The sequence below is a fragment of the Colossoma macropomum genome, unplaced genomic scaffold (assembly GCF_904425465.1).
Source record: "Colossoma macropomum unplaced genomic scaffold, Colossoma_macropomum, whole genome shotgun sequence".
In the NCBI taxonomy this organism is placed as follows: domain Eukaryota; kingdom Metazoa; phylum Chordata; class Actinopteri; order Characiformes; family Serrasalmidae; genus Colossoma; species Colossoma macropomum.
In genome coordinates this window covers 2139149-2158358 of record NW_023495761.1, presented here as the reverse complement: position 1 = coordinate 2158358, position 19210 = coordinate 2139149, and the positions used below count along the sequence as shown (strand labels likewise).

Below are 19210 nucleotides of genomic sequence, written 5' to 3'. Positions count from 1 at the left end.
TGTTTTTGGTGCTACATCTCAATACTTTGCAATCAGTCAGTTTAAAGGGTTTAAAGATGACTGCGTGTCTTTCCTCTACATTTCCCTGTTTTTTGTCAGTTTACATACAAAACAGTAAGGCGTGATTTGGCCCTCATCCAGTCTTCTGTCTGTGCTTCTATATTTGTACCACATTTCAATGATTTTTCAATGTCATTAGCTTAAAATGATCGAATATAAAGTAAAAACGTTCTTGGTTTTCCAGCCACTGACTTGCCTACATGTTTAAATCCATCTCAGCACAGTTTTGAAGAAAGAATGCATGATACTATTGGTAATTAATATTATTGATTAATACAAATTCTCGTATCCCAAAGCCAATAACAAGACTGATACTTTGAACTCTTCTTGTGCAGATAACGTCTTTGGGCTTTCTACTGTGGAATTTAGTTAAAGTGTGCATCAGAAAAACACCAATCAGCCACTTGATTAAGTACGACTACCTTGTATCTACACTCTTTGTCTGTTTTATCAGCTCCACTTACACCATAGGTGCACTCTTATTTGCTACAAGCAACTATAATAAAATAATCTTACAATTATTGGTTAAAGAAAATACTTGTTATCAATAATTTAATGCAAGAATCCATCCATTCTCAAAAGGAAACATCAAGATTGGAAGTATTAATAGTACACTAATGGCCCATATATGAGCCTGCACTTCTGTTCCTTAATACATAACTTAAACGTTAGCTCCATAAAAGTGATTGAATAATTCATAGTAGTTACTGAATACTATGTCCTTCAATTGACAATTGAATAATAAGCCAAGGGTTCAAGAGACGAAGTACTGTAATATAACATTAATAACATGTTGATACTTAAGTATTAATGCTTCAATATCAAACCGTCCCTCTCTAGTTTTCAACCTTGTCTCTCTCAGTTGGTCTGAATGAGTTTGGCCACGGACTGAAAAGCTTGCTGGAGTCCCTGTCCTCTCAAAGCGCTGCATGCTTGGATCTCCCAAACCCTGTCCTTGTAGCTATCCATATCCAGTTGCTTGGACACCTCGCTGACTGTCATTGCGTCTGGCAGGTCTGATTTGTTGGCCAGGACCATCAAAGGAATGTCTGCCATGTTGTGGTCAGACAGGACTTTCTTCAGAGCTGTCTTGGCCTCCTCCATTCTAGTACGGTCACCAGCGTCCACCACAAACACCAGAGCCTCGCAGTTCTCTAGGTAATACTTCCAGTTGGCTCTCATGCTCCCCTGACCACCTATGTCCCAAACGGTAAACACCGTCTTCTTGTCCAGTTCCAAGGTCACCACGTTGAAGCCTATGGTGGGTGAGGTTTGCATGACGACCCCTCGGTGGATCCTGTAGAGCAGTGTGGATTTCCCAGCTGAGTCCAGGCCCATTAGAACCACCTGCCGAGTCTTGAGGAACTTCTTTGATAGCATGGGCCCCATTGTATGCTCCTTCTAGCTTGTTGTCATGTGAATAAAGAGTTTTGTTTGAAGTAGAGGTCGTTCTTTGTCAGAAGAATTTGCAACAAACGAAATCAAGTGTCCTGTGGTCAACGCTGAGAAACAATGTACAAAGCAGAGGAAACAGAAGTGACAGCCAGTGCTATAGTTTGCTGCTAACCACAGTGGGTTGGCCCATATGTAGCAAGCTTCCTTAAATACCTCCACAGTGTAATGTAGCTAAACAAGTTCATCCACATGTTAAGATGAAGGTGTGTCCTCCTTTAACAAAAGAACTTTTGCTTTTTGAAATAGTTGCTAATACAAATTTGAGATGAAACATACTTACTGCCGCCGAATGAACAAATCCAAGTGAGTGTGTCACAGAATTTGCAGTGGTAATTCAAGTATTAATAAATCTGGCACCAATGTAGTTTGGTCTTAGGCACAGTGCTGTCAACCTGCCAGGTGCATCATCAAAACAAAGCAGAAAACCTTGTACACTATCGAACTATTACACATACACATTACACACATAAATACCATAAGTGATGAAATATTTGAAATGCCTCAGTTACAACCCAAAGGAAAGCAGGAAAACTAATGTACGTCATTAGAAGAATTAAGTGATGAAATATTTAAAATGGGTATTTTGGATATTTTGTAATTTACTTTTGTTATTGTTCAAAGATGATTTAAGATATTTTATATATATTATCCCTCAAAGCCAGCATATATATATATATATATATATATATATATATATATATAAACAAGAATTTTACCATTTTTTTATTTCTGTATAATTAATTTGTTAAGGTGTAAACAAATCCATTCAGAGGGGTCTGATATGAACTACCTCAAGAGAAATATGTCTGCAGAAACTTACAAAGTCAGAATTGTTCACAGTGGTGGTGATAGGAACCAGACATTTAAACCATTAAAGGGTAATTCTACATTTTTTTTTTCCATTTCTGCACAATTAAATCATTAAGATGTACACAGTCATTTAGAGTGGTTTGATGTGAAATGACCCGCCCTGTGACTCAGAGCAGTCACAGCAGTGGTAATAGGAACCAGATGTCTGAAGCATTTAAAGCCTCTAAAAACTTCATTACAGAAAGTTATTACATGAAATGGTAACTGGGGGCGGCGCTGTACGGTGGCGTACGGTGGCGCAGTGGGTAGCGCTGTCGCCTCACAGCAAGAAGGGCCTGGGTTCAATTCCTGGCCGGGTGACCAGGGTCATTTCTGTGTGGAGTTTGCCTGTTCTCCCCGTGTCCCCGTGTCCAAAAAAATGCAGTCAGGCTGAATGGACATGCTAAATTTGCCCTAGGTGTGAATGTGTGTGTCTGTCTGCCCTGCGATGGACTGGCAACCTGTTCAGGGTGTATCCTGTCTTCCGCCCAATGACAGCTGGGATAGGCTCCAGCACCCCACCGCGACCCAGAAGGATAAGCGGTTTAGATGATGGATGGATGTATATATATGTGTTTGTGTGTGTATATATATATATATATATATTCAAGAGACACTTACAGGACGCTGTGCGGCAAAATAGTGCCCGAAGAAAATGTATTTTTTCACGTTTACCACAATGGTTACCATCATCAACATTACTTATACCGACTCAAGAGACCAAGTGAATGTTCCCTGATGGTTCTGGATAATAAATAAAATGACTGTGTTTGAGTTGTAGATTTTCTGGTATCGCCTATCACCACCACTGTAAAGAAAGTAAGTTTTTCTACACTGAACCATTTCACATCAACCACTCTGCCAGCTCTCAGTTTACTTGCACACTTTTTCCTTTCAGAAAATGATACAATTTATCATATATAAAATATGTGATCCTTTAATAATTAGTCAGTTTTATTATTCATGTCTGTTTGTTTCATGTGCCTTATTTCTAAGGGCTTTTGTTTTGTGTAGTGGTGGCCTTATTTGGAGGATGACGTAGCTGGTCAGCTCAAAACCCTGTGGCGGTGCGAACCTGTCACCCACCCGGAGGAGCAGAGAGAGAGACCGCAGTCATCCTCTCTCTGGTAATACTGTCTCAAACGCCTCTAGTCCTTGTTAGGTAGGTCTGATATTTGTTTTAGGTGTTAAAATCTGTCTCTTCCTTCATGTTTTCCCTCTCTTAGTTCGCCTGGTTTCGTGATGGAGCGATGCCGTAGGTTAGTATCCAAGATAGCTAACAACCTAGCTAACGGTTGGCTAACTTGGAAGCAACCGCACTCCACTTAGTTAAAGAGACGCTGCAACGAGGCAAAAAAACGGCTTTATTGACTGATTTTGCTTACTGCTTGTAAAAAAGGGTTCGTGTTAGCTGCTGACAGCAACTCCGCAGTGTCGACACCGAAGAAGCTGAAGCCAGCTAGCTTACATGTTCGAATTTTTCCGTTCCACCTTAAATGGTGCAGCAGTTGCGTTCTGACGCCTCAGGCGTTATGACAACAGCGGCCCCATTTAAGGTGGCACGGAAACATTAGAACAGAAGCTGGCGAGTAAGAAGCTTTTGTTCTTGGCTAGTAAACATCTTAGCTATCTAAGCTAGCCCGTCGGCTGACTTAGTTTGCTCACCGAGATTAATTTGTGTTTATCATGCTAACCTCGCTAGCTAGCAAACAGGCTAGCTGAATAGTCCTCGGTGCGGCTCTGTTTGTGTTTACTGAGCGAGAGCTAACCAGCGGCGGTGTTTAGAGAGAGGCTTCCAGCAGCGACAGGTCAGCATGTACTGTTGCGGCATTCATTCTCATTTCTATCAGCTCTGCACACAAAAGCTTGTTTTTTTCTGCAGCAGCTAACACGCCAGCCTGGCCTTATCGTAGTTCTGTGTAGACTTAACCTAGCTGGCTAGTTCAATCGCTGTTTTGTTATGTAACATTTTCATTATGCATACGAGACTCTGTCCGGTCTTAGAGCAACAACATCATTAAGAATGGCTAACTGTTGCATGATCTTGTCAGTGCCGCACTGTAAAACCTGATGAGTTAACTCATTAAGTCAAGTCAGCTAAGTTAAGCTAAGTCAGCTCAAATGGTTTGAGGAAACCAGTTTCCTTAAACCATCCAAGTAACTCAAATCATTTCACAATAAATAATGTCCTAAACTGAGTATAAACAAAACATGTTTATTGTTGCATACACTTAAGTAAGTTGAGGAAATCATTTGGTTGCTGTTAAAATGATCAGGTATTTTGGTCTTAATGTAATAGTGGTCAACTATAGTGGTCATTTTTAACTCAATAAAATTAAGCAATTGTAAACTAATTTCACTGCTAGGCTAAACTAAACTGTCATTGCAACAAATTTGTAGAAGAAATTTGATAACCAACTCAGTACTACTCTGGACCATCTTGCCGAATGCTGACAGTTTAGGTCACAGTGCGGAAGTAGTCTCTGTAGCGTTTAGCCACCACAGAGCCACAAACAGAAGGTGGGAACTCAGTAACTCAGCTCCACCAGTACTGATTTTCAATCAGTACTGACTGAGATGCGTTACAAAGATTTAGAAAACAAGTAGACGCCCGAGGGAAGGTTGCCAAGAGCTAATAGGAATGATGTTTTATTAAAGGTTTCATTGACCAAACTTTTATCAAGTAAAGCTGAGAAGTCTTAATGAAATTGCACTAATTTGGTTCAGAGATCCTGTTTGAATGTCTGAAATCATCAAAATAAAAAAGGTTAAGAGAAAAGCTCGACAAACCCAAATTGTTTAAATGTAAACATTTATGCTGTTTATCACATGAATTCACTGCTACAGAATATTCCAACCGCTGAATCAACTGATCTTTTAGCTAAAAACATTAGAACGTGTTCTGCTTGTGCTTAGGCAATCAGCTGCTGCTAAGACTATTTCATGTCCTTGGCAACCATCTCTTTTAACATAGGTAATTCTGAATAGGCTAAAACTATGACTGTTATATGGGGAAAACAGTCTGTCGTTCATTGCAAGTGTGCATATATAGTTTGAAAAGGGGAAATCAGTCCAGCTACACTTAATTTTTTACAGTCTTTAAAAACAACACATCATTGGTCTGTTTGTATTTGCATGTAAAGTTAGCTTATATTCGCTACTTTTATTTAATACATTTCAATTAAGCTATTTCAACTGAAAATATGGTAAAAAATTATCTTAGTCAAATTGCCTCGACAGTTCACTTTTGAGTTAGTTTTATTTTTTCAGTTAGTTTCGATTTATGTTACTCCACCTTTCTGTAGTATTTAGTTTGTGTTAAATTAATTCTTTCATTAAGATGTTCAGTTAGGTTTTGCAGTGCAGGTGGCTCTTTTGCATTGTGGTTGCACGTTAGGCTGAGTTAATCGACCAGTGTCAAACCACTCATCCAGATGTTAAGCTAGTCTGTAATAAAAAAGATCTTTAGTAATACTAGAAGAATTTCCACAGGATTTCTTTTTGAATGTTAAGGTAAATTTAAACAATTACTGTAATTTACTGTAGGATACTACAAATGCATTATAGATTGCTATAAAAACAGTACTGCAAGAATCCTTGAAGAGGTGAAAAAAATATAGAGCGTTTTAGAAGTAATTTGCAGCACAATTGAAATCCTTATATTTTATTTTATTGTCACTGTTGGGACAAAACCTTTATCCACATTTTTATTGTTTTTATTATAAGTAGTATTTTTTTGTACATAATTTGAAAACACCATCTAACCCTTACATTGTCTTAAAAATTCATGATGAATGGACCAATAAAAATGGCTCAGATTACATTTACGTCCATTTAATTACATTTTTTTTTTTTGGGTCCTGTAAACCGTTTTGGAGATGGTATGTGCGAAGATTGATGAATGTAATGCAGAAAAAAATTTCACAAATGTTCCACCCAGAAACCTTAAGCTCTAAGCCGTTAGCAAGTTAGCGGTGGAGGAGCCTTTCTCCGCAATTATACAGCCTATCGAGGTGTTTGAACAGTGAGTTAGGGTTGAGGAAGGCAGCTATGGAGGAAAATAAAGTCAGAGAGAATTAAAAAAAAAGAACCACACAAGCTGAAATTAAATGAATGAAATGAGACATCACTGTTCACAGCCTGCAGTATTTTTGCACCTGTGAAGAGATTCAGCACAAATTTTTTTTGTTTTCTCAGCTCCTAACTACAAAATCTCAACTAAGGTTGAACTATCACAGCACGAATTATTTAACATTGGTGGCTCTCCCCATCGAGTGCAAATGACACTCACTACAGACTGTACCAACTAAAGTTACTTCAGGGGGAACTAAAGGTCACTACATGGAACAAATTGTAACTTGCACCACAGTCAGTTCAAATTAAATGAAAGAAACCCAGCCTGCATTCGGGTGTTTAGAACTCATACCAGACCGTGTTGTCCAAACTGCAGTGTGAACCGAACCATGATTTCTGTGTACCGTTGCACCCGACTGTTTGTTTTTATGTAATGCCTTTAACATGTCTTGGTATGAATGTGTGTGTGTGTGTTTGTTCAGTATCAGCACTGCCAGTAGCTGCAGTGTGTCCTCCGGTAGCGCTGCTGTTTCTGCCCCTGCCCCTGCCCCCAAGTCTGTCTCCCCCACCCCTCGGAGCATCAGTAGTGTGGCCATGGTGGACGTCAGCAAATGGCCCCTCTTTACCCTCATGAGTGCGCAGGAGATCGCCTCAATACGCCAGGCATGTGTCTTCGGAACATCTGCCAACGAGGCCATCTACATCACCCACGATGATGAGGTGAGTGGGAGGAGATGTAGAGCCGGGATTTGAAGTTTGTATATGTTACTCAAAAATTGTCTAAAACTACATTGCATAGCCAGAAGACAGTAGTTGCTGCCATCTAACAGCATGAATTTTGTCTCTTGTCCATTTTGTCCGGAAACCACATGTTGAGGTGTATTTAAGAGTATTTAACAACCCAACACAATTTAAGGGAACTATCCTAGTTTACACATGCAGTTTACACGGTGCTGTTTTTGTGGGCTGTAAGCTTCCATTCCTTTTTAGCTACATTAGCCTTGTAGCTTCGGTGCAAAACTTGAAGAAGCCAACTTAAGACACCAAATATGAGTTGGCTTATCTGCTACGTTTGAGCTGAGGGGAAAATTGTGTAAATTTGATTTTTGGCCAAACCATCAGTTTAAGCAGGCTAATCAAAAGCAGGTAAATTGTGGAAAAAAATACTTAAAATTTTGATTTTAAGGATCGTGACCTGCAGTAATTGGGCCAAAATATGACCTAAATTTTACCAAAAAAAGATGAATTTCACTAATTGCCATGTTATACACACACAAGCGTTTTATTTCATTAACATACTTCCTCCTTGTTGTGTTAAAACTAGACCGTGGCCCAGATGTCAACTTGATCCAGGGCAGCTGTAATGGATGTATAGGAGCTGTGCTTTTATTTATTTATTTTTATTTTTTTGGATACTGCCAGGTGTACGTATTTGGGCTGAACTGCAGTAACTGTTTGGGCACAGGGGACAGTCAGAGCACCATCGTCCCCAAAAAACTGGACTGCCTGAGTGGGAAAAAGGTGGTCAGTCTCAGCTATGGCAGTGGGCCTCATGTTCTACTTGCTACAGATGGTAAAATGTGTTTTGCAATTTGCCGTGCAGTATTTCACTTTCATAACACTCATCCTTGGACCTGTCACAGTTGATTATATTAGTAATTGAGTAATCCACTAATAGTTTCATGAATCATCAGAATAATCAGATGAACAAAACCTTTAAGCCTTTAAAAAGACTTCATTAAAAAATGAGTGACCAAAACAGATATAAATGAATGTGTCAGTCAGGCTTTTTTTTTTTACTACTACTAGGAGATTCTAAACAAAGTCCTTATTGGATTATCTGTTCACTCAGTGGCCAATACAAGATCAGGCTGTTATCTCTTTGAATGATGAGGCTTATAAATCTGTAACTAAAAGCCACACTTACATTATAAAAAAATCTTTGAAAGCACTGGTATAATCTGACAAAAAAAAATGACTGAATAAAATTGGCTAAAATAATGCACTAAATGCATGTTTTTTCTGGTTTTTATTTTTGGCTCATTTATCTCTAAAACAAGGGGAGGCCTTTCCTACTTATGCAATTATCAACAAGGCGATTGTCTCTTTTTATTGACTTCCCATAATGCAGCCGCCTTCATGATCATTACGAACTTTGCCGTTCATATTTCATCCAGTGACCTGCCTCGTCTTTCTCTTAAAATGTCTTAAACTATACATTATTCTTCTTTTACAAGAAATCATGACAAATATTGTGTTTCAGGGTCATATTTCACAATTTTCAGAAAGCCATGCTGTGTCCCATAATGGTGGTGAATTTTTATTTTATTTTATTATTTATTTTTTTGCAGAAGGAGAGCTATATGCTTGGGGACATAATGGGTACAGTCAGCTCGGTAACGGAACCACCAATCAGGGAGTGTCTCCTGTGCTGGTGTCCACTAACCTGCAGAACAAGAGGGTGATTGAGGTGGCCTGTGGGTCGCACCACTCGTTGGCTCTGACCCATGATGGGGAGGTGAGAGAGAATGGGAGATCAAGGCCCTACATGTATCCAGATGTTTTTGAAAACACAGTTTGTTGTTCTTTGCATTTTGTTCTCTCATCTACATGAAAAAGGTACTTTCAATCTCTGAAAACGGTTTCCAAGGTGGAGATTTTAAAAAACTCAGATTTGAGCATTTTTGTGTTTCCTGTCAAAAATCTGGCTTTAAATCTGTGAGAAACATGGAATTATGAAGGTCTTATGATCTGCAAGTTAAAGTCTACAGTGTTTTTAACATGCCACCGTTCTCTACTTCGGTTTTGCGGTGCAATCTATTTTGTGCACGGGTACTCATGCTCACAAGGTGGGTGTATGACATCAGATTTTTTAAGGTGGTTGCACCCCTGCTGGGCTTGCATGTTCATGTGAGCGTTATTGTGTCGTTTTTGCACTCGCATGCTGTTGGTGTGAACGAGAACTAACTGTTTTTAAAAATATCTGGATAAGTGTGGGTGAGGCCTAAGTCTGAGGAACTGGTAAGCTGCCTTATCGTACAAGGTTATTTTTTATTTTAATAGTTCTGCATGGAGGAATAAAGGAATGCTTCATGCTTTAGTGTCATATACTACAAATACCTGCTGCATCTTGTCGATCACCATGGACGATAAATACTCTGTACTTAGGAAAGCACAGAATTTTTTAATGCAGAACATTTTTATAATAAAAGCCAATGGCTTAATGCTGAAGTATTCCTGACAAAAGAGTACCCCACTGATAAAGTATATGAGATCAATCCTCAGTAGATTTTATGTTGTCATTCTTTTCTGTTAATGTGTTTTGTAGTAGTACTGTCATTTCCTCTGATAAGTGTTCTCTTCTGTGAGCCTTCTGCCCAACATAGCAGTGAACATGAACATGGCTTGATGCCTTTTTCTGCATCATTAGAGAATTCATATCTCTTCCGAGTAACTTGTGCCATGTTTCAATGTCTAATCCAGTAATCCTACCTCAAAAAAAGTCCTCATTCCTCCTTCTCACCTCGATTTTCTTTCTCAGTACATCCGATAGTGGGTTAGAAATATGGGTTAGTTGCATATTAAAAGGCATTAGAGGGGATTTGAAATACCCCAGCTTCTTCTCAGCTAGAGCAGTTGGTTGTTCAGCAGCGGTGCGCTAGCTGTAATAGGGAACATGTGACACAGGGGGCTCTACTTATACGGCTATTGTTCTCAGAGTAACCTGCCCTTGTATGTGTTCTTGTAAATCTCGAGATGTAAGGTTATTTGCTTTTGTCATAGTTGTGCACAGTCTTTTATATTAGCGTGCAGCTTACAGTCCTCCAGAGAATGCAGTATTTGTTCCCTAGTTATCTTGTTTCAAGAAAATAGTCAGTAGGCCATTGCTTTAGTTCAGTTGAATCAATAACAAGGACAAAAGGCAGCTGTGTGTGTTTTGGCTTTTGAAAATATTTTGAAACTAATCATTTAAAATAGAGGTAGAGATAGAGACCTGATACTCAACATAATGATCTTATCAGTACCAACAGAAAATGCTTGATTGTGCATTGGAGGAGGGGTTAAAAAGGATTGAACCCAATCAGATTATGTAACAAATCTAGCCTGAAATTTCACAGTAGAACTTAAACATAAAGCGAAAGAAAGTGGGTCATGTTATAACAGCAGCTACATGTAGCCTAACATTAACATAACAACAGTAAGTACCTAGAAAAGTGTTATGCTAAGTTTCTTTATTTCTTTAGTTCTGTCTTTTTGTGTGTAGAAGTTTGATCGTAAAAAAGGTTTGGCTATGATTAGCTATGTATTTTTTCATGTTTTGATTAGTTTGAATATGGTACTTTAGATGGCCATCTTAAATAAAGTGCTTCAGTTCAAAGTAGCTTATTTAAAGCCTTTTTAAAAGGAAAAAAAGTATTGAATTAATGTCAGTATCATCTCAGTTACTGTAGATTTCAGTGTCTGTATCAGAAAAGTAAAAGTATTTGTCGTTGGTAATTTCAGATTCTTTGGTTACTTATTTGTTCATTGCTCATTCATTAATTTGTTTGTATATGATGTCCTCTTTCTTCATTTCCATACTTCTATTCTCTCAGGTGTTCGCCTGGGGGTACAACAACTGTGGTCAGGTGGGTTCGGGCTCCACTGCCAACCAGCCCACGCCACGTAAAGTCTCCAACTGCCTCCAGAACAAAGCGGTGGTCAGCATAGCCTGTGGCCAGACCTCCTCCATGGCTGTGTCAGACAATGGGGAGGTAAAAATAAAACTGCAGTGGTTTTCCTTAGACTGGTTCAGTGTAAACTGTACTCTGAAAGGCATTTACTTGGCCCATAGAACATCCTTTGTTTTGACGGTGACACAGGATTAACAAATTCTTTCTGGACTTTCTCCTTATATTGTGACCCTCTGGACAGGTTACTAGAGTACATTTCAGGCCATAATGCTTATGTTACTGAATTTTTAAGCAAGAATCTAATATAAACCAGTGATACCTAGATGATTGTGTGGTGTTTTACACACTTTCATCACTGTTCATATCCTCAAATTTATTTTTATCTTAAAATATTTTACAATCTTACAAATAAATAATAATAATAATAATAATAATAATAATAATATAAAAATAAATAATAATAAATAAATGTCCCTAAGTAGTCCTTGGCTGGATGTACAGTTCTGGGAAAATAACTTGTATATTATGTGGAGGCTTTTAAACCTTTCAGAGGTTCGTTGTTCTTATTTTATTTACATCTCATTAAACATCATTGAAAGGTTCTTTAGTGAACCAAAAGTGCTGGTTCTTTGACATCTCTCTTTTTATTTATTTTTTATTTTTTTGTCAAGCATATTTGTGCAAAGATGTTCTCTATTTCCTTCAGTTCTGTTTGTGTGTATGATGTATTGATAAAAGCATGTTTTTTTGTTTTTTTTTTCAGGTGTATGGTTGGGGCTATAATGGTAATGGACAGCTTGGGTTGGGAAACAATGGGAACCAACTGACTCCATGCCGTCTAGCAGCGCTACAGGGTCTGTGTGTTCTGCAGGTAAAAGCAAAGTCCTGCATCCCACCACATTGTATAAATAATACACAGCCAAATAGGTTGAACTATAGGACTATGTTTACGCCTGGCCGTTTCATGAGTCTTGAGCATCAGGATTGTATCTGGCTCGATATTAGCCACAAAAATGCCAGTTTAAACACACCCAAGATGCATTTAAAAACAGATATAAATTCAGTTGCTTAACCCACTACAGGAGGTAGTCTAAGACACACCAAGCCACATTTGACAATTAGAACTCCTCCAAATCCTGTGATGGTGTCTCCCCCTGCTGTTGTACATAAGGGCAAAACCTTTATCGGTCCAAACTAGTTTAAAAAAAGCAGCACATTAGTTAATTTTATTTTGCTTCATCATTATTCACCATGTTGGTAAAGAATTAGGAACAACACTGGTGATTGGTTGTTGTATTATAGGTTTTGCAAATAAAGTGATTCATAGCAAACTGATGTTGCAAACTGGTGACACACTTGATTACCAATGCACGTAAATGCATGTGGTTAAACTCTTGTTGCAGTGCAGTCTAGATGCTATTGCATGAAACAACCAGGAGTAAAACGGGGTCTTATTGTCTCAGAGCCTGGCCATAAATTTTTGCTAAAAGGTCTTAAGCTAGCCAAGACTAAAGCAGTACATATCTGGACGGTAATTTATATTTGTATTTTTTTTTCCTAATGTTTATTTTTTAGGAAAAAGAAAACAAAGACTTGCGGCCCAGAAAATTAGCTTAAAATCTAATTTTCTTTGGTGGCCGGAAAATTTTGATTGTCCAGGCGCGGCACTTAGCTAATGTAATTAATTTAGTCAGTTAAATTATAATTACACAATTTGTTGTTGTTCATTGTATTGTTACATTATTGTGCATCACTCTTGCTCACCTAAAAGCCAGCATGCTTCTCCCGTGGGACGCAGTAGATTATTGCATTAATGCATGCCATCTGTTTAAGATTGCGTCTGGTTACGCCCACTCGCTGGCACTGACAGATGAGGGGCTTCTGTACGCTTGGGGAGCCAACACTTATGGTCAGCTCGGTACAGGCAATAAGAGCAACCAGCTCAGTCCCGTTCAGGTCATGGCCGAGAAAGAGAGGTAAGAGAGAGTGGAATTTTTTTTTTCAGTGTCTTCTCTCTTGCTTGTTTGTATGTGCTTTTCTTTTTTATGTTTTATACTTGCTTTTTCATTCAATGTGTTTCTGTTTGTTTTGTGTGTCTGTGGAGTTCGGATGGAGCTGAGTGCTGGGTGCAGTAATGAGGTCATGTTGACTTAATAATGAAGGATGTTGTGTGTGTGTGGCCAGTCAGAGCACCAGTAATGCTCTGCATTGTTGCATCCCAGAGCCATTTCCTGTCAGCTTGCTGGGGAGTTTCCCCCTCTTCCTGTTTTGAGTGTCCTGTGATGGGAATGCTTCAAGTGCCTGTTCAGATAGACACGTGATGCACTTCTTTGTACTGTGTTTCTTAATTATTATTTAATTATTATTTAAAGAAAGATTGTAGACATCCATGTTTTTCTGAAATAATAGGCATTTTGTCTTATAGTAAAATGAACCCTGATAGTGCTAACACAGATAATAACAAATCAATAAGGGAATAGCTTCCAGTTAGCATTTTACAAATGAAACAATTCTAACTAGTAGCCGTCAGTTTTCTTTTACTGTTGGTAAAGTGAACTGCCCCTTTAAACATGTTGGCAGTCTTAAACTGAGTTCATTCTTCACACGCTGATGCATTTCCTTTTTCCTTTTCTTGCCTCCCCACCCCCTCCACCTGTGTTTCTTCCCTTTCCTCTCCTCCCCTCCTGCTCTTCATCCCTTCTCCACCTCCTCTTTCCACTTGTACAGGATTGTGGAGATAGCTGCCTGCCACTCCACACACACCTCTGCAGCAAAGACCCAGAGCGGTCAGGTGTATATGTGGGGTCAGTGTAGAGGCCAGTCCATCGTCCTGCCCCACCTTACACACTTCTCCTGCACGGACGACGTCTTTGCCTGCTTTGCCACGCCTTCAGTCATGTGGAGGCTGCTGTCAGTAGGTGAGTCTGGTTTGTTTTTTGATAGGTGTGCTCTTCCCTGAGTTTTTGGACTGTTTGTGTTTGTCTGGTGGTATTTACCTGGCACGGATTACACAGCCAATGGCCTTTGAGGGCTGTCACTATCGATTAAATTAGAAATTGAGTATTTTTTCAATCATTTAGGTGATTGAGTAATTAAAAGAAAAAAAAATAATAATAAAATTAACTTAATTGACAATAACAATCTAAGGACAGCTTTGTGACAATTTTGTGGCAAAAAATACATAAATGGGTCTTCATCAGTTTTTATTTTCAGTCAGTAGGATAATTTAAAATAAACATCATAGAAATTGAAACTAATTACTGCTGATTTATTGAGAAATTAAAAAAACAATTCATGCCTTTTAAATCAAAGTAGATCCAGTTTAATTTGACAGGGGCAGTATTTCATAAAACAGGATTTTTCTGTTGGCTCCATAACTCAAACCAGAAATCAAGCCTGTCTAGGAGGAGTAGAGATGAGGCATTTTTATTGGGCCGTCCTTGATGTAGGTTATCCAGCTTACTTAGAAATGCCGCTTTGACTAAATGGTCCCCAGTTATCTCATATTTTTTTCGGTTGATGTGATCTAAGAGAGACTGGAAAAATTTCAGGTTTTTTCTTCTCATTTAGATGTAAGCACTACATGTTTTATTCTAAAATATATATCTGTCCCATTTTCTTAGTGTACATGGGCAAATGTCGTTATTAATTCCTGGAAGATTTGCATATGGGGACATTGAGAGGATGCCAAAATCCATGGACTGTCCCCTAAACATTTAGGCCTGTGTTATCTCTGAAGATATGATTGAACTGTCAGATTTCACTTGATAAAGGAATTAAAAAGAAGTTAGAAATACTGCTTTGTGAAATCCGGTAGAGTTAATGTGTTGGAATTTACTATAGAGTGTCTCTATTATAGAAGACTGAACTAGTTCTTTGAATAATGTTGGCCAGTTGTGTTTTGATTCTCTACTACAGCTGTTTTTTTGCTTTCTTTCTTAAATATAAAGACACATAAAAGCAACACAAACAAACCTCTTCATTGCTCCTCTTTCTTCTGCTCTGAAGTTCAATAACAGAATTGTTATTGTTCTGGTAGAGCATGATGACTTCCTGACAGTGGCCCAGTCTCTGAAGAAAGAGTTCGACAGCCCTGAGACTTCAGACCTCAAGTTCAGCGTAGATGGCAAATTTATTCACGTCCACAAAGCAGTGCTCAAAATCAGGTGCCTGCTCACTTCACTTCATTTCACTCCATGATGGGGTGTAACTTGCTTTTATACACTGACCCAAGAGTAGTTTGGGGGTTTTGTCACAAAAAAGGTTAATAACAGTAACTTTGGAAAAGAGAGCTGGTCCTGGGTTTGCATGAAATGGAAAAGTCAAGTCAGACCAAGCTTGCTCCATGAGTTACATGATATGGTGCACGTAAGTCGAATATTCAGTGTCCGATTTCTAACAGATTTTGGACACCAGTGCAATCTGATATCCTTGTAATGTGTATCACTTTCATTTTTGTATCAGTTTTAGAATTTTGGCTGTCTGTGAGTGGCTACCTCCTGCTGCATGCCTTCCTTTAGTCAAGAGTGTTTATTTATATATATTCATATAGTCAGTCAGTCCTGATAGGTTTGGTGTTCAAATTTTCTTTAGTTTTTGAACTGGAACTCTGAGGTTAACGTAGCTAACAAACACTAGAAGTCAATAGGCTTCCAGATCTTTTCTGTAAATACATCCCCAAAACTTCTCTCAGCTTGCTCAAACAGTTTCCAGGTCTTCATGCTGCACAGAATTGTCAGTGTGGTTGAGGACACTGCAAGACTTACTGTGAACTACAAAAATCAGCAAAACTTTACCATGTAGCTCAATGCTACAGGCAGCCTCTTTACACAACAGGTGTTCTCGTCCACAGAATCTCATTGCCTATAACATACATGCACGTAACCAGGCATATAGACACTAGATTTGGTTTGTGTGTGTTGTTTCTACATTTAAATATATATATCTTAAGTTTGAAAAATCAGGATTTACAGTTATTTCTAAAAAGAAACAGCCAAATTAGTGAATGTAATCTGTAGCATCCATATGTTTGCATGACATGCACGCACACTAAGGAGAGTCTGAAATCAGCACAACACTTGTCGTCTGAAGTTTCTGCCCAACTTATGCTCATTTTTATAGCTCACAGTCAGTCATACCGTGTGCCAAACCTCTGTACACCAAACATGTCTTGGCTGGCTGACTACTTATGGGGAAAGAGAAAAATTGTGTAAATTTGACTTTTTTGCTAAACAATTCATTTAAAACGAGAAACATACCCTTTAATAACAGCCTTTAGTGTTGCTGTTAATTCAGCTGCTGTGTCTGTCTTTGAATTCCTTAATTACAGATGTGAACACTTCCGGTCCATGTTTCAGTCCCACTGGAATGAGGATATGAAAGAGGTCATAGAGATCGATCAGTTCTCATACCCTGTCTACCGCTCCTTCCTTGAGTTCCTCTACACAGACACTGTGGATCTTCCCCCAGAAGATGCCATCGGTAAGTCCAAGATGTACCATGCAAATAGCCAAGTACATTTACAGAAGAGACTAGATGTTTCAGTACAGTGGGAAAATGTGTGATACAGGTAAGGCAGTTGGTCATGGTCCAGCAGTTAATCCTGCATCTTTTGTTCAAAAACCTTAAGGTACTTATTGTAGAACTGTCACGACTACTCAGTTAAGTAATTAAAAAAATATATTAAAATGTACATTCTCACTTAATCTATACAAAAGAATTGTTTGCATGATGCATTATCATCCCTCAAATGCTTGCCAGTTTGAAAGATAATGAATGCGAGTTCCTTTACTGGCCTTTCTTACCATGAAAACACATTTACATTTTTACCACATCATTTTTGTTGATTATTTAGTCTTTTAAGGGCTTCCCAGTTCTCTTTTTCTGTGACAGCCCTAATTTATTGATTTATCCAGGCACAAATGTAATAAGCACAAGGATTAATCTGAGAGGTTTGCTAAACCTTAGTACAGTGAAAATATTATGAAGAAGCTGCTTTCTCTTGCCTGGCATCTGGGCAGCAATTATTGCATAAATGTGATGCACCATTCACTGAGCACTTTAGTTTTCCCTGCAGGACTGCTGGATCTGGCAACCTCGTACTGTGAGAACAGGCTGAAGCGGCTGTGTCAGCACATCATAAAGCGAGGCATCACTGTAGAGAATGCCTTCTCCCTGCTGTCTGCTGCAGTCAGATACGATGCTGAGGTATAACTAACCTGATCTTATAGGAGCAGGAAACGCATATCATTGCATGTATATAATACATAGTATATGTATGTATATCAAATTAAAAGATCCAAATTTGCATTTTGCTCTCAGGGGCACAGCACAGGGGACATGCTGCTACTGGGTTTTGTTCCCAGAGCTCTTCTACAGCGCAGTTTGATTGGGACTGAAATTCTTAGACGTTCAGTTTACGGATTAACTCTGTGCGGATTACCTACATTAGCGTTGTATGGTTTCGAGGGGATTTAGCCTTAAAAATGTATGTAGTCATCTGTTTGTGGTGAAACACAAAGCTCATGATATACTTTGGTAGGTTATAAGGAAATCATATCACGGTCAGCTGTTAAAAACAACTCCAAAGGAAAGTATTGGCTTTCATCTTAAAAAAAAATAAATAAAAATAAAAAAAAATAAATAAATATCAAATAGATTTTCAAATCAAAGACATGAACTGGCCATTCATTTGCTTCTTAAAAGGCAGGACTTAAAAGCAAAACTGATTTTCTTTCATAATGATTCAACATTTTCTTAGCCAAAACATATGTAATTCACTGGGGACCAAGTTCATTATTAAGCTTCATCAAAGAATTTTTCAACCTTTCTGCTAAATTGTTTCATGTTTGCAAATGGGTCTGTTTCAAGTACAGTGATCTCAGTTTGTGATAAATGTCTCTCTATTCCTCAAGGATCTGGAGGAATTCTGTTTCAAGTTCTGCGTGAACCACCTGACCGAGGTCACCCAGACAGCAGCATTCTGGCAGATTGACGGTAACATGCTGAAGGAGTTTATCTGCAGAGCCAGCCGCTGCGGAGCCTTCAAAAACTGACGCTGCGGCCTCAGGCCAGCACCACGTGCGCACATGCAGAGGCTTAGTAGCCAAGGAGCCCATCTGTTACTGCAGGCAGTCATCCAGACCACTAGAAGGCACTGTTACTAAGTGAAGTTGATCAACCTTCAAGGCAGAAGACTCTGCTTCGTTGATTTGCAGTGCAGATTTTCATGAAGTCACCTGCAGTGTTTATCTTGCTAATTTTCCATCTAAGCCATGGGAAAAATTCAACAAACATGCATTCATGGATCCATAGGTATATTCTGTGCAAGTTTAGAAATTCTGGCACAAATGTACCCTAGAGGTTTTGGCACTGGATGTCTTTTGCCAGTTAGAATCTCTAGGTCTTGCTTCAGAGCCCATCTGTTACATTTACTTAGGAAACAGATCTCAGTGTTACTCATAAATAATTGTTAGCCACGGAGCTGATCTGTTACTTTATATGCTGTCTACACTGTTTCAATTCACAGATCTAATATTGGAGACATTATAATAATGTTACATCCTAACACTGCTGCTGGTGTAGTTTGCACTGTGGTGATCACTGAGGTGGATTATATAGCTTTGGTGTGCATCATTGAAAGCACTTTGTTACTTTGCTCTCGCTCTCCCTCTTTCATCTATCAGTGTTAGAGAGGTGAATTACTGAGTTTCTGGTTTGGTGCAGTGCATTCATCTTCAAGGATGTAATTGCAGGTATTAGCAAATATACTGGCACATGCCAGTGTGCAACCCCATGAGACACACCTTCTCATTTTAGCTGTTCAGAGAGCTCATAATCCAACATTGACCATGCCAGTCTTAAACTTAAATCTATTCCTGTGTGGGGGGAAAAAAAAACACTTTTGCTGTTTTGCTTTTAAGGTGGCTGGCAGTTCACTATTGCACTTTCCTTACACACAATTTTTTTGTCATTGTTAGTTTACGTGTTCATCTGCGAAGTGTCACTGAGGACTCACCACTGAAAATTGTCTAAAATCAGACTAAATTTGCATCCAGATAACTAGCCAGATGCAGAAAGGCTGCTTGGCTTCTATGGAT

At 38.8% G+C, this 19210-nt stretch overlaps 2 protein-coding genes across 5 annotated transcripts; one reads left to right on the top strand and one right to left on the bottom strand.

Moving 5' to 3' along the window:
* Positions 1-743: 743 nt before the first annotated feature.
* arl11 (ADP-ribosylation factor-like 11) lies at positions 744-1656 on the bottom strand. Its single transcript, XM_036563459.1, has one exon. The coding sequence runs from the start codon at positions 1447-1449 to the stop codon at positions 919-921; it is 531 nt and encodes a 176-aa protein (XP_036419352.1). The 5' UTR covers positions 1450-1656; the 3' UTR covers positions 744-918.
* A 1755-nt stretch (positions 1657-3411) lies between these two features.
* On the top strand, positions 3412-18981 carry rcbtb1 (regulator of chromosome condensation (RCC1) and BTB (POZ) domain containing protein 1). Of its 4 annotated transcripts, XM_036563424.1 has the most exons (13): positions 3420-3491; positions 3591-3623; positions 6921-7158; positions 7861-8011; positions 8790-8956; positions 11034-11192; positions 11875-11982; positions 12945-13087; positions 13839-14029; positions 15151-15277; positions 16441-16592; positions 17188-17318; positions 18026-18981. In XM_036563424.1, the coding sequence occupies exons 2-13, from the start codon at positions 3607-3609 to the stop codon at positions 18164-18166; spliced, it is 1725 nt and encodes a 574-aa protein (XP_036419317.1). In that variant the 5' UTR covers positions 3420-3491; positions 3591-3606; the 3' UTR covers positions 18167-18981. The 4 variants fall into 4 exon arrangements, 3 of the variants coding, with proteins under 3 accessions (XP_036419319.1, XP_036419317.1, XP_036419320.1); XM_036563426.1 differs by lacking the exon at positions 3591-3623 and having other exon boundaries at positions 3412-3526; XM_036563427.1 differs by lacking the exons at positions 3420-3491; positions 3591-3623 and adding an exon at positions 3786-4172.
* Positions 18982-19210: the final 229 nt, after the last annotated feature.

Excerpts from the sequence above, each read along its gene's own strand:
- rcbtb1 (XM_036563424.1), top strand. Across the intron at positions 7,159-7,860 it reads ACATCACCCACGATGATGAG|GTGTACGTATTTGGGCTGAA; the intron begins GTGAGTGGGAGG and ends GGATACTGCCAG. Across the intron at positions 16,593-17,187 it reads TCCCCCAGAAGATGCCATCG|GACTGCTGGATCTGGCAACC; the intron begins GTAAGTCCAAGA and ends TTTTCCCTGCAG.
- arl11 (XM_036563459.1), bottom strand. The coding sequence starts at position 1,449 with ATGGGGCCCATGCTATCAAAGAAGTTCCTCAAGACTCGGCAGGTGGTT.